Source organism: Botryllus schlosseri, chromosome 15 (genome assembly GCF_051294905.1).
Source record: "Botryllus schlosseri isolate E-star chromosome 15, Bs_hap1, whole genome shotgun sequence".
NCBI classification, from domain to species: domain Eukaryota; kingdom Metazoa; phylum Chordata; class Ascidiacea; order Stolidobranchia; family Styelidae; genus Botryllus; species Botryllus schlosseri.
Genome location: NC_137250.1, coordinates 6,629,154 through 6,644,775, shown reverse-complemented (window position 1 = coordinate 6,644,775; position 15,622 = coordinate 6,629,154). Strand labels below are relative to the sequence as shown.

Below are 15,622 nucleotides of genomic sequence, written 5' to 3'. Positions count from 1 at the left end.
CACACGAGCCTACACTCCTAGCGAAGGGTGTGTAGATGTGTACCCGTAGGGTGGTACGAAGACAGAACATATACCTTAGAATTACGAAACTCCGTCCTTGGTGTGTCGATCGACTATTTCACCCGACTTGTTAGCGACTGAACACTGAACAGCATTTCGTTATTTGTGGGTATAGTATTATCGTCGAGATTCTACTTCCGAGACCAACTACTAGACTGGTAGCATTACAAGTCGATCTCAGCAGTCCACAAGCCGCGGACGTGCTACAAAATAATGCCAGGAATCCATGGCTGCGGACTCAATCAAGCATATCATAACACCACGGTAGGCCTGCGTGTGTTTCAATTTAGAGCCAATTTGCGCCAATCATCATCTGGCTTTTCTTCAAAGTGTTTCTTCTCAGGCATGTCGAAAAAAGAAATCCGAAAGCTGAAATTCAGAGAAGGTTAATGTATATTTGCTGGAGTCAGGGGTAAAACCGTCTCTTTGATAGTTAGTGCCGAGCCGGTCGCCGTGTTTAATGAGTATACTTTAAGTCGGTCTTATGACAAAAAACACGAATATATACACTCGGTCAAGAGAGGACGAATTTCCGATGAGCTGGTAGATTCGCTCAACAACAAGCCAAGATGCACCGAGTGCACACTAGGGTTATGAATAGAAAAGAAATTTGCCTGTATCAGGAATTAATGAACAAATTATTAAAATTATAATTATTTTGTACAAATCGTAAAAATGTCTCGCACAAACGAACTTCAATTTTCGACATTGGTCCAAATATAGAAAAAATTTACAATTTAAAGGTCATTGTCTGCTACAAATTTAATCTTCAAATATTTGTCCTTTTGCACTTCTGGTAAAGTTATTCCATCAATTTGACTTCCTTTTCTGTAATTATGTTAGTGCCAGGGACATCTACAACGGACTTATCCGACTTCCGATGGGGCACTTTATCGCTGTAGGACATTCGAGCTCAACGATAGCAGCAAATAATATTCGGTATATTCCAGAGTCTGACCGATATTGGATTTTTTGGTCGATACCGATAAAACTGATGTTTCACACCTTGACCGACAATCCCGATACATTCAGCCGATATTCAAAAGAACTGGAAGATACCTAAATAAACACATTTTCAAAGCTTCAGAGCATTTATTGGAACAGCTTAACAGTGTTATACTTGAACATGAAATAAACTAGAAATGATGCATCTGGTCACCTGCAAAGTGTAAGCTATATGAAAAATATCAACATTCTCAGCCTAGCGGTCAAAGATACTTTTGTGACTTCCTACCGCCATGTTGTGACGTCACGAAAATTGCCGATGATTATTCACCTCCAATGGCCGATACTGATATTTCTTTCAAAGTGTGATATCGTCTCGATATTATCGGCCAACCGATAACACTGGTAAACACAATTTTTGTTGACTTTGATCAGACAATTGATTTCGACCAACTTTTGGGCGCTGAATTAAAAAATGACTTCCGTTTTCCCTATCACGTCAAGGTTTTATGGTATGCACCCACCCCATTGTCTCATAACCCACATAAAAGTATTACTTTTAATATTTTGTGTTTATTGTACAAAACGTTGCAAAAACCACAAACAGTCGAAAGTAAATCAATAGACCAAAAATAAACATTTGCAATGCTTCATTTGGTTAATTTAAACTGATATTGCTTCTGCAGAACAATTAAAGTGCGAGTTTTAGGGTCCAAATTTACGCTAATAACTCATAATTCTGTGGATTATCTCGTTCGATACTCGAGCAATAGTCAGCTAACATATGTAACCTCCAACTACTCTGATGTCACATATGATATGACATTTTCAAATTTTCCTATGCATCATATTCCTCTAATCGGTTTACGAGGCCGCTGAAAATATCTCGAGCTGTTCTACTTTCACCTTTTCAAACACCCAGTCTGATTTGTGTCCGGCAAATTGAAATTATACGATATATAAGTCTACATCTAAAAACGAAATTGATAATTATTTAATAATTATGTATTTTTGAGTGTAAGCAAGAAGACGATAGGATTAATTCAATCTGGGCAATCACAATTTGCCAAAATACTATTTTAAATCTCCGCAAGTGGAATTGTGTCAGTTGAATTCAAATCAGTCGATATATATATTAGGCCTATGTAGTCTGCATTTACGAAAGAAAGCCTATCTTTCATACAGTAAAAACTGGAAAATTTTTGTGCGGGAGGTTTTTGTTTAAACAGTCTTAACTTTTATGAATTTTCAAATCAGGACACAAAAGTTCATCATTTGTAACTAGAGGACACATTTTGATTTTTTTCAAGTCACAAGCAAATCTCACAGCTCAGTGAAATTGGTGTACCTCACACTTTCCATTTGGTCAAAGGCAATGTGACGGTAATTTTTGATCGGGTTTTCGAGCATTAAATTTTGATTAAACATGTATCAATCAAAAGTTACCGGGGTACTGATTGCGAAAATATAAATTTTATCCTGCTAGTGGTCATGGAACCCCCTAAATTCAGCCTCGAATGTTGTATTGTAACGGAGTTTGGTATTGTTGCGCATCTATGCCGTCTGACAGCAGGTGAGAAGCAGTGCAAACCGCAAGCGAGGAGAATAAAATTTATAATTCCGCAATCAGTACCACGGTAGCAAGTAGCAACTAGCAAGCTAGCAGAGATGACCTTGGATTAGGATTAGGATTTATAAAATTCGGATTTGTGAGATTTTGTCGGATTTGGAATGGATTAGCGATTAGTTTTCTGAACGGATTAGGATTTGGATGGGATTTACCAATTTTCTGGGAGATTGATATGTCGTGTGGCGAATGGCGACAAACTTTATTCAGATCAGTTATAAATGTACTTATGGTACACTCGGTGCCAATGAACATGAGAGGTGCAGCCCTAGGCTGTTATTTAAAATCAAGAGAATTGTTGGTTGTGAAAGAAAATAATTCTAATTCCTCCCTTGCATAAATTGGCATTTTTTCTGAATTTCAAGTCAGAATCGGATTAGGATTGGTTGTGGATTTGAATATACAAAAGTTATGGATTAGGATTTGAAGCTTTGGATTTGGACTGGAATAGGACATAAAAATTCTAAATCCGTTCATCTCCGCTAGCTAGCTAGTAGCTATATAGTCAAATTATCTTTGCCCAAATGGGAAAAAGTTACGTGTGTACACCAATCTCGCAGAACCGTGGGATTTGCTTGTGTCCACACCAGAGATGAGTGGATTTGAAATTTCTATGTCGTAATCCAATCCATATAATGGCAGCCTCTCAAAAGCCAGTCAAATCTATACTTATACTTGTAGTTTAAGGCTGTCTTGAAAAGCACTACTTCTACTCGTACTTGAGTAGGCTTCCTGACTACCTCTGTCATTCAATACCTTTACGAGCAGCGTACTCGTGCTGAGACATGCCTTTTCCTTCTCTCATTAACTTTGCCAGTCTAAAATCTGTACTCTGCAGGCTATTTGTTCGTGAAATCATTCTCTCATTGTCCTCGACAGCATGTCTGCCTCAGAAGCGTCCTGGCTACGTTCGTGTACAACTGTACAGTAGGGCTGTTCAAAGATAACTTTTTTTCCCCGATTCAAGCCGGTCACCTCTTAAATCGTCAGGTTACCCTAAAAAACACTGCACACCAAATTTGGTTTAATTCTAACAAGTATAGGACTCCGCAGATCCAATTGAATTTTTTAATTTAAACAGGAAAATTAAAAAAAAAAATTTCCAAATTTTTCTGCCAACCCCATGAAATTGTTGAGCTGTATTCAAAGACGTTGCAAAACAAATTTGAGTCAATTCCGACCAGTAGAAGCGGAGTTATTGGAGTTTTTCCTTGATATTTCTCGGATTATCCTTGATTGGTGGATAATCCGCGATTTATCAACGAAAAACTCACATAACTCCGCTTCTACTGGTCGGAATTGACTCAAATTTGTTTTGCAACGTCTTTGAAGACAGCTCAACAATCTCATGGGGTTGGCAGAAAAATTTGGAAATTTTTTTTTTTAATTTTCCTGTTTAAATTATAAAATTCAATTGGATCTGCGGAGTCCTATACTTGTTAGAATCGAACCAAATTTGGTGTGCAGCGTTTTTTAGGGTAACCTGACAATTTAATCAGTGAATGGCTGGAATCCGGGAAAAAAAGTTATTTTTGAACAGCCCTACTGTACAGGTGAACAGTGTGACAATCTATGTTTGATCGACAAGTGGACCATCCCCACAAAAAGTAGTGGTAATAGGTTACAGCTTCAATAAGCTTTGGCCATCGAGTAGTCTCCGTTTTCTACTCAACTGCCAGTAGAAGTTGCAATTTCCAAGATGTGTTAGAGCAGTGTCTCCCAAACTTTTTCGAACTACCGCCCCCTTGGACACCGAAGAAAGTGTCAGCACCCCTACCCCCCCCCCCCCCTAACACGCCATGACCAGATAAGACAACGGTTATGATGCGTTTATATCAACTAATGCGACGGATGAGCCTGGTGCGTTGCCATCAACCTCGTGATATTGGGTTTCACTTTGGATAGAAACAATCTCAAATCTACACATCGAACTATGTCCAGTCGGTTGGTCGGTTTCTTTTGTCCGTCGGAAACGTTGTCACGGCACTGAAAGCACGCTCTACCAAATATGAGCTAGGGAAAGCAATAAAGAAAACTTTCATCCGATTCCAAATCTTAGGGTATTTTTCTGCAATTTTCTTCTGTGTAGCCAAATCGATTGATACGATGATGTATTGGACATCGGTTTGAGCTTCTCCTCAAGAATTCCATGTTCGGAAATATCACAGAATTGATTTATTATCCAGTCAGGAATTATTAACCGGAAAATGTCCTTAAATCGAACTACCATGTCCTCATGCAGTTTTTCAAGATGAGTCCTGTATACTTCGACGTCAACATCGGGTATCCCAGCGGTACTGTTACCAAGCTCTTGCAGGCTAGAGAATTGGAAGAATTCACGTCGTGCTAAATTTCGATGACACAGCACGAGCTTATTTCTGAACCCGACTTTACCTTAATAAGATTTATCTCATTACCTTGAAGGGATAAATTCAATTCATTAAATTTGAGGATATGTCCGTCAGGTAAGCGATCTCATTTCTCGAAACCAAAACGTCATTCGCAAGCGGCAAGCCCTGGGTCGCAGCTCAGCAAAAAATTCCACGATCGTTTGGAACAGCGAGTAAAATCGCGCCAGCCAGTTTCCCTTGTAAAGCCATCGCACCTCGGTGTGCACTGTGCAGCAACAAACGTTCAAATACTTCCTCATTGTCATTGTACAGTTCGGGGCGTGAGCTTTATTTTTATTCACTGATTTGATGACAGTATTCATGGCATGGTGGAGACGAACGCTCAATTTTTTTTGCCACCAAATGCTACCGATGAATTACACAGTGAAGTGTGAGTACACGAGGATTCGCTGCCTTTGAGAAGGCGTTGAATCCACGATAGCAGCCGGCCAACCATCAGTTGCCCATACTATGATGTTCGTCAATGGAATTTGAAATTTGTCGAAGAAGGATTTGATAGCTTGAAACACTGTTTCACCCCGAGTATCTGTATCCAGAGTTGAAGCCATTGCCAGCTCTTCATGTAACGATGTAAGCTTCTATCGTGCACAAAACGAACGTAACCAATTAGTAACAGCGATTCGTTTCCTGGCAAATTAGACTCATCCAATTGAAGGCTAAATTCGGTGTCTCTAATTTTGCTGCACAGCCTATCCTCTATATCGGTACCCATCTTATCAATCCGCCTCTGCGCCGTATTATCACTAAGCAGAGGTGGTCAGTAACGAAGTACTTCTACTTTTTCGAAGTGCTCAAGTAGTTTTCCTCTACTTCTGGTACGTACTCAAGTAGATCTGATTTTCGCTACTTCTACTTCTACTTCGTAATATTTTCTGATCTACTTACTTACTTTTCGCTATTTTCAGTTTGTCAAGTAGAAGTAGTTTAATCCTCCAATCATGAAGATAGCCTATAGGAATTTTGGGGCTGTTTTCACGGTGTATCAACATTTAATTTTCATAATAGTTGAGTAAAACCCAGAATTTTCGTCTCGCTTCGCGGTCAGTGGATACGGAGTAACCAAAATGATTTCACTAAAGTATCGGTGAATATAATTTAGGTTGCGGATTGGCGTGGTTCCGTTCACACCGCATTGTCGGTTGTCGCCCTTCGCCCATATGAAATATTTCATCACGGTAAATATGGCCCATCATAGCGTTTGAAACTGATTTTCGCAATCTAGCATTTACTTATGATATCGTAATCTAGCAGTCCATGGCGTGTCCAAATCTGGGAAAGTGAACTCTGACTTTTTTCCTAGTTCTAGAGCTGTTTTAGCATAACACCTTTGAAACTTTCTGGACTAATGACACGAAATACATTTCCGCTTTTAAATGTAGTATTTATATTTCACATTCAACTCCCAGTATCATAGACTTTGAGTTCTAATTAATGTCAGTTCTTTTGTCTGGATAACATATATGTTAATTTCCGGAAATAAAGCTATACACAATATGGCATTTTTACGATCTATCATATTTTTTATTAACGTTTACTAATTGCGCAAAGTGTTTACCCCGTATCCTATACAACTTCTCCGTATTGCTCTTCGAATAAACTACGGGCCTTATAGTATGGGGGAGTGCGCCATACTATGATATTTTCTAAAACGTGCGATTAGCATCGCATTTTCATATCAATATTATCATTTTCATCCCATGATGTGGACGAATGCTTATGCTGTCGAAAATTGGATACCTCCTGGTATGCATCAATATGAATCAAGCTCGGCACTTTTCGCATAGCTCAATTTGCTGCTTTTGACAATCCATGTGAACGAATTAAGATCGTTTTCACAACTACTTACTTACTTGAGTAGATTTAAAGTCAGTCAATTCTACTTCTACTGCAAGTAGTTTTAGGTTGCTTATGGAAGAAGTACTTCTACTTGTACTTGAGTGGATTTTTTCTTCACTACTTCTACTTCTACTTGAGTAGCTTTCTTAGCTACTTTGACCACCTCTGTCACTAAGAGGAATGGGACTAGTTTTTGTGATGAACAGCAGTGTCCAAAATTTCCAGGGCACCTGGTAGGATTTTTTCTTCACCGATATTGTGAGGTTGGCTGTTTTTTGCAATAATCAAACGTAAATTGTAAGATGCAAGCAACCCATCATTAATTTTCTGGAGAGAGCTTGAAAACAGCGCACCGATGGTTTTTCGCTTTTTGAAATTGTCTCAGGGTGATTAAAAAAAACGACGAATCTTTGTCTGCTTTATCTGGGTGGATTTTTGATAAATATTCCGAAAGTCTGGAAGGCTTCATTCGAGAAAACTTTATTGCATAGCAAACACAGGCTTAAGATCAGAATCGGGCGCAGGAATGAAACCATGCCGAAGGTAGCTCAAGTTGTATTGTCTGCATTTCCGTTTCGCAGAACTCATTGTAGCAATCTGATACAACGACAGCAACAAACGTCCCTGCGACTGGTCGGAAGTAAATGAAACACGACACGCATTATGGGGATTCAGCTGACTGCCGAATATGTCCATTGACGGACAGGATCAGCATTGTCAAATAACAATATACTTTTTTTGGCGCAACTGATTGATTTACTGATTGGTATTGAATACACTTACGCATGGATCGACTATAAACTGCCTTGACTGAATCGATATTTCATTCTTTCATTGCGATTGGGCTGATTTATTTTTCAGCCCTTCCAGCATTACAAAGCTGTTGCGGTCCAATGCTATACCACCCATTTGTTCTCAGCGCCCCCCAGTTGTACGGCCAGCGCCCCCTTCGGGAATCACTGTGTTAGAGCTACTACAAGTGAAAATTGCCAATGAAGGTCCGATGAGTCCTACCCAATTTATTAGTTTCAAAAAAGATATTTGGTCGTGGGGAGGCAGCTTCAGTATATTGTCAATAACCTTCTTTTTAAAACTCCACAATGTTGCGATACAATGAAAAGATAGGAAAGAGCCAAAACGAAAGTGGGGTATTTCTCCCGATTGTAATGGCACTTTGACCCACAAAGCGTGCCAAACTACTTTCCAGCAGTGTTGGGATCAAGTCACAACCTTCGAGTCACGAGTCATTTCGAGTCATTGCACATTTTGACTCGAGTCAAGTCAAGTCAATCGATTTTCAAAGGTGACTCGAGTCAAGTCAAGTCACTCAATTTTTGGAGGTGACTCGAGTCAAGTCGAGTCAAGTCAAGTCAAGTCACGAGTCAAGTCACATTTCAAGTCAAGTTGCCTTTTCGAAGTATGAGGCATGATTACGTCATTGCAATTTGCTAGCTGTCTGAAATACTGATTGAGTGGCCATTAATCCCGCACCGATAAACGAGTTAAATGTACTGGCAAGAAGACGCTGTATCGTTCACATACACGTAGAACTGTTAAACTACGTATTTGCATAGCCTCAGTTTATAGTTACCAGCCAAAATAGTGAATAGACAAACGAATTCATTAGATGCAACACATTACCCATTTACATATTGATGATACAATTTGAGCCTGCGCCAATGGTTGAGAACTATATAAACTGTATTCGATTTCAATAAGACAAGAGGTTTGGTTAAGGTAAGAACAGAGAACAGAAATTTCGCTATTTTATTACTTTAGTACTCGAGTTACGGCAACGTAAGCTGTATGTAAGCTTCGATCACTTCGTTTGCGGTCAATTTATTTGTGAGAGAACAATCGAGACTCAGTGAAACGCACGATATTCGAATGATTATTCGCTCTCACGGGTTACACCAGCGTTTCTAGAACAATCCGAATATATGCAAGATACAGTGATTTTTATATACACCGATTACTTGATGACTTGAAATTGACTCGTGAATTTTGGTCCGAGTCACGAGTCAATCCACATTTCTAATACGCCGAGTCAAGTCAAGTCAAGTCATTTTAGCAAAGTGACTCGAGTCAAGTCAAGTCATGCGCAAAAGGTGACTCGAGTCTGACTCGAGTCAAGTCATGACTCGAGTCATCCCAACACTGCTTTCCAGTTCACAAAAGCAAAGTGTCCGCTGCAAGAAGTATCCAAACTCGTAACAATTTGAGTTAGCAACTCCGAATCTGAATATTTTTTGAGTGGATTCTTCAAATCTACCAGGTTACAGCGTTGTGGTCTACTCTCCTCGCATAATTCATCCAAAAGCTCAAGTACGTCCATGTCTGTCAACTACCTATATAATATACTTCCTGAGTTGAGAAATAGTCAAGTCCAACTGTCATACATGATAGGCTACTACTACGTAGGATGATGGTGCGATAGCCTACGGTATCAGAATGATAACTAAATAATAACAAAGTCGACTTGAAGAAAATGAAAGTACTGCGGGACTCCTGAAGTGTAGATCACCTGCGGCCCAGCGGCCGTACCAGAAACAACAACAATAACAACGCAATGCGATCTCGTATCTGTCACGTCACACACGTTCAGTTAAAATTACAAAATGATCAGGTGAGCTTGTGCCGCATTCCGCGATAAATGAGCGACTTAACAGTTAAACCAGCGAGGGTAGGTGATTTAAAGATCTGAGGTTTAGCGGTCGCAGATTTAACAAAATCACACTTTTGGTCACCGGTAAGTTTAAAATAACGCGCTAAGCGCCCAACAGCCGCTTAGCGGAACTTTTGGTCTCCACCCTTAATAATCCTTCATTCTCCGAAGGCTCCAACCTCATGTAGCGACTTGAGATTTGTTTGTTGGCTTAATGTTGTAGCGTTGAAATCGCGACTGATCGATCGGCGGAAATCATCATCATGTGACATGATTTCGCAGACATTTCTATTCAGAAGTTTTGGAATCCCAAACAGCGCCTTTGTGTTCGAGATTCATCCTTCATATTTGAGATTATCGCACGAGAAACGCAGTTCAATTCATGCTAGTGGATGTGAAGTATTTTAACGTTGCATCAAGTTTATTCATGCAAAGTCAGACAAGGATAAGGTAATGATTGGATATGTCTATGAAGAGCTGTATGAAAGGTGGAAGATAATGCATTTCTTCTGATATTTCTTTTGATATATTGATCGCGTCACGCAATCAAATCTCATCATCATCATTTCGTCAAATCAAAACACCACAAGCTTGCGCTACAATGAAAAGATGGTGCCGAAACGTCTTGGAGTAGTCTTTCAATCAGACACCCACCTTGACCTAGCCCTAGAGCAGGGGTCGGGGACCTTTTTCGTCCGAAGAGCCGTAGTGGCCCTATTTTTTTCATTGTAACTGCCAAAGAGCCATTCGAGTCAATCAACTGTTACGTCACAACTGAAATTCGTGACGTCATAGCAGCACCAAATCGAACTTACTGCATGGGATTCGTCGTGGGCGCCACATTTTCTCCACGAAAACTCGTACTTATCATACTGGCTACCTTATTAGTAGGGCTGGGCATAATCTAGTACCTGAGTGATTCGACTCTGCGTGACGCTGCCACCAATTCCACTCCGGCCATGTACTCATTTTCCGAGAATCAAATTTTACAGAATACGCAGATCTACTCGACACATGCGTACCTCTATTTCCTTGCTGCAAAGCTTTCAGTACAGACTGCACATCATCATCGTCATCATCTCTTGGGTGTTTCCGCTTGCGACTCCCCCTCTTTGCCGCTGTAGCAAATACACACAGTAGTTGAAGAATGAAGATACCTCATTTTTGTAAAAATTCAACTTACGACGTGATGGTGCGTCGACTGATTCAACCGACAGCACCGATGTTGCTGGTGGATTGTCGAGCGACGGTGTGGCCACCAGGGATGGTGTGAACCTCTGAAAGGTTCAGGTTCGTGTGAACGCGAACCTTTTTGAAAGGTTCTGTGTGAACACGAACGTGAACCTCGTGACGTCATATTGCTAATTTCAACCCTATCTTCCAATGAAGTGATAGCCTATATTAATGTACACGATACCTAGCGAAGACTCAGTCCACATAATGCCACAATGCTGAAGTACATATCGGCGTTTTAAACGTCGCTAAATGTATCAACCAGACATGGGGTAATCGTGATTAGTAATCGTAATCGATTACGACGATTACAGCATTTTCAAGTAATCGTAATCGCAATCGATTACATTCGAAAAAATTCCGAAGTAATCGTAATCGTAATCGATTACTTCGCATATCTAATCGATTTTTCTGTGAAAGAACGATTACTTTTTATTTCTACAAGGACTATGACATAACCTGAACATTCGTGAACAAGAAAAAGATATTATACCAGGTTCAATGTAGCACAAACGTCTGATTTTCAATGCCACTGCTCATTATTACGTCAGAAGCAGCCTATTAACTTTGCGCGTCATTGTGTAAGAAGTAGCCTATCCACAGTAAATAGATATTCGATGTACGTACGTACATTAGTGTGAGTGTAAGAACACCCGTCGTGCTGTATATTAGGTTATAAACACGTTCCAAACGCCACTACCTCACAGCAGTATAATTTATCTCCGCTCTGCCTAGTTTAAAATAGTGACTTGTGTGTTGAAGTTGATATTTGGTTATGGTTAAACGCAGTTTGACCGTTGCTGCTTGGCGAGCAGTAGGCCTATCCAGTACGTACGTACACCGGACAAAGATTTGAACTGGTCAATTAGAACATTGCCGTTTCCACATCGAAGCAGTAAAAATCAACAGCTGGTACTATATATATCATAACCGAACCGTTTTTGCTGTTTCTCGTAACGGCAGCTTGCAGTACAATATCTGTATTAAGTTGAAGGCAGAATTTTATGTTCACTTCGTCTTATCATATGACTCTAACTTGAGACGGGCCCCTATCGTTATTTCATAATTTTTTATTCAACATTGGGACCTGCCGCCATGGGCTTATATATTATGTTAGCGTGGGTTGTAGCTGGAACCAGGACCAATTCGTCCCCCAGCGGCCCAGCCCAAACGTTGGTCTTTGGCCCCCATAGGGTGGTAATCTCAAGTTGAAGACTGAGTTTCGTCAATAATTTTAGTATTTGCAATATATTACTAATAACTTTTAATCCTCTCTCATTATGGATGGATTATAGCACTGCGCTATCTCGGCACACAATTACCTACCTGTAGAGCTGGGTGAACGTAATTCATAATTATGACCTCTGGTTTCTTGTTATAATTACTTTAGTGTATGTTCTTAATTCTTGACCTCCGGTTTGTTATATAATCAAAAGATATTGTAGTGGCTCAAACGTAGCAGACTAAAAGAAAAACATTCGTGAGACGCACAAACAAATTGCCATGTCTTTATATCTGACTGCATGTCTAGCAACTCAAGTTATAAATTACTATAGGGTCAGCGGTCACATAAACTACAATAGGACTTGAAAACATTTTCATCATGGGTAAAAAAGCATTCATTCCGTCAATGCGGCCGTTGAACTTAACAATCAAGTCCAATAATCCCTTTGTTTGCTGGTCAGATAGCGTTGTGAAACGTGTTGTAACACCACCTGCACTTAATTAAGTCTGGTTATGGGCTGACTTAAATTTGAGTGCCAGTCCAAATGCATTTGAGTGTGAGCATACTTTTTGACGTGAGTTGAGTAACGAAATCGTTGCTGAGTATAGAATCGCTACTCGACACCAAAGGAATTGGTCTTCACCCTTGATTATAAACTCCAGATTCCAAGCCAAGCTAGTGAAATTTTTGAATATCAATGTTTCGTTCGTTATAGATTGTTTTTTTTATTATTTTTGTTGGATTTTCCAAGGTCAATGGGAGCCGCAAGTAGGCTAGCTGAGAGCCGCATGCAGCTCTCGGACCCGCGGTTGGGAATCATTGATCTAGAGAGGATTTTCAAGTTAATTAGATCTTTCGAAAATACTCTATAACTTATGTTAGTTTACGAAATACTTTTTGAGTCCTCTTCGAGCTCGCTCTCCATCCTATTGGGAAATTTGTGGTGCGGCAGTCATGGCCCTGGCAAGAATGCAAACCGTTGGGCGCGATAAATTGACCTTTATGAAAATGAGCAATGGGTACATTATGACGTAGCAAACAAATGACGCATCTTTTTTAAAGGGAGTTTGTTATCTCATTAGGCCTTTTTAGCGCAATCCATATATTGTCTTCCAACATAGCTTCTAAGATGCAAAATAAATGTAATCATGAGTAATCGTGATTACTTTTCCAGTGTAATCGTAATCGTAATCGACTACTTCCTGATTTTGCTGTAATCGCACTCGTAATCGTAATCGCGTCATTCAGAAGTAATCGTAATCACAATCGATTACATTCATGAAGTAATCACCCCATGTCTGGTATCAACCACGGTAATCAAAGGATATAATAATTGCATAAAATCAATGCATTCCGTCGCTTTGCCAGCAATTTCGACGAGGACTTACCGAGGAATATAACCTTACGCTCTAACGGACGATGGACCGGACCGGACCGGACCGGACGATGTGTTCGGAGTCTGAGTATTGCTACATGGATATTGAGCAGAGTGTACAACGGGTTTCTATACTCGCTACCGATACCGCGAACAACAACAAGTTAGGCAGAAGTAGCAAGCACCTTAATCGCACGGATTTGGTTTTAATGATACACTAAAGACATAAAGTCAATATTGACCCCGTACGCCCGTTCGATTTTTTACATCAGTCTATGAATGTCATTGATTGGTTGAATAAGCATCATTCGCTGACTACGTATATATCGCTCGTGATGTTGTGTGATTGCGGGTCAAGTTCACAGCATAGAGTCACTAAATATTCACAAACGGAAAGCTGGTTATTCCGAGACAATTTCTGCAGCAAATCAAGTAAAACTTTTAAGGTTGTCGAGGTGCATGGTGCATGCTCGTTTAGCGTTGATTTTTTATGCTGCCAGCACCATGCATGAAATGACCCGCAGTTGAAATGCAAGAAATTAGAGCCAAAGATCTTATAATCGAGTGAAAATTACAATTTACCAAAAGGTTCACAATGCAGAACCTACCAAGGTTCTGTTGTGAACGCGAACCTCTAAAATTCCGAGGTTCACACACAGAACGCGAACGTGAACCTCACGTTCACACCATCCCTAGTGGCCACAGATGTTGTTGGCAGCATGTTATCAAGACTTGACGACGATGTGGCCACCGATGTTGTTGGCAGCGTGTCATCAAGTAACGACGATGACAGCGGTTCCTCGGACATGTTTGATGATGTTCTGTATAACATGGAAAAATTCCTAACTATCATCATGCTGATAATTTTGACAATGACCAAAGATACACTGAGCTAAAAGTGAAATTATGGTGTGCTATCTGCTAATCCACGGAGTCAAATTATCAACTATTTTTTCAAGAATCTAGTCTGTCTGAATTGATATGTTACGTTTTCAGTACGGTAGTGCTGCACTCATTGACTAACTTAACTTACGCAGTACTTACGGCATTACGGCATCAATAAATTAATAGCCTTCCTGCATCTCAAATAAATTCAACTGCAAGTTACTTGGTTAATGTATGGATCTAAAATCTCAAATAAAATTACCAAACAACTTACTGCCTCGTTTTAATGTATGGATCTAAAAAACTCATGATGCCCATCAACGGCCATCGGGGCAAAACAGCCTCATACCCTGATCCTGAGGGTATGTACTTGTTTTTCTCCTTCACATAGCGGTCACGAAGATTCTTCCATCTGAGTGTAAAACCTTGCCCTGTAATATTTAATGTTAGCTCGTGCTCGGAGATATTTACAAGGACACATTGTACCTGGGCATCCAAGGGCTTGCGACACTTCTCGCCAAACTCTTGCCTTTATTTCTCTTAGATAATACGACGGGTGTGACTTGTCATACAAAATACTCCTGGATCTCACTTCCTCAATAAGTATTTCGTCGTTCACTACACTCATACTGGCGCTCATCTGTTAATTCAGAACATGGCGAAGGTGATATATTACTGATAATGAATCCTCGTGATATCTTGAAACGAAAACAACGGTACTGCTGGACCCTTCAGAAAACTATTGGTATACAGTGGTATTCAGAAGGAATATTTACACCTCTTCGATAAATTATTACTTACATAATACTCCTTGCTATTATTACCAAAATAATCACATGGCCGGACCTACGAGATCCGTACACGGTGAAGGTTTCCGAACAACTAATCCATATTTCACAAATCATTTTTTCTCGGCTGTGACGTAATTCTCTCGTGCGGAATGATTCACTCGCGACTCTCGAATGAAACGCGGCTGCAGCGTTCCTCCCGCGCACGGCGCTGGCGCTGCGCTAGCGCATGAGCAGAGCAAAGAATGAAACGTATGCGCGAGTGCGTGCCGCGTCTGAATATTGTACGTGTGATCTGCGCTTTAGGCTATGCTTCGAGTCGAGTCGAGTATTCGAGTATCACTCATTATGACGTCATAACATAGTGGAAGATGTCAAAGTTCAAATATGTACCTTTCATGCCACCCGAAAGAATATAACGCCTGTTATTGATCGCATTTAAGAAACTTTGGTATTTTTTCAACCATACCGATTTCATTGCACGTTGTGACAATGTTGTGGGATGGTCAGAACTTCCCAAATGTGTCATATCCAGTAATGTTAGTAGCGTTGTAATGTGGTTTTCGTATGCT

The 15,622-nt window shown here is 40.2% G+C and overlaps 1 protein-coding gene across 1 annotated transcript; it reads right to left on the bottom strand.

The window, feature by feature from the left end:
• Window positions 1–67: 67 nt before the first annotated feature.
• LOC145457582 (uncharacterized) lies at window positions 68–15,127 on the bottom strand. Its single transcript, XM_080335804.1, has 5 exons — window positions 14,749–15,127; window positions 14,537–14,693; window positions 10,728–14,198; window positions 10,567–10,662; window positions 68–429 (listed from the first exon to the last, which is right to left on the bottom strand). The coding sequence occupies exons 1-3, from the start codon at window positions 14,900–14,902 to the stop codon at window positions 14,027–14,029; spliced, it is 483 nt and encodes a 160-aa protein (XP_080191930.1). The 5' UTR covers window positions 14,903–15,127; the 3' UTR covers window positions 68–429; window positions 10,567–10,662; window positions 10,728–14,026.
• Between the last annotated feature and the right edge of the window lie 495 nt (window positions 15,128–15,622).

Coding starts and splice junctions, on each gene's coding strand:
- LOC145457582 (XM_080335804.1), bottom strand. CDS start 14,902: ATGAGCGCCAGTATGAGTGTAGTGAACGACGAAATACTTATTGAGGAA. Junction 14,694..14,748: donor GCAAGCCCTTGGATGCCCAG/GTACAATGTGTC, acceptor TAAATATTACAG/GGCAAGGTTTTACACTCAGA. Junction 14,199..14,536: donor CCATACATTAAAACGAGGCA/GTAAGTTGTTTG, acceptor CATGTTATACAG/AACATCATCAAACATGTCCG.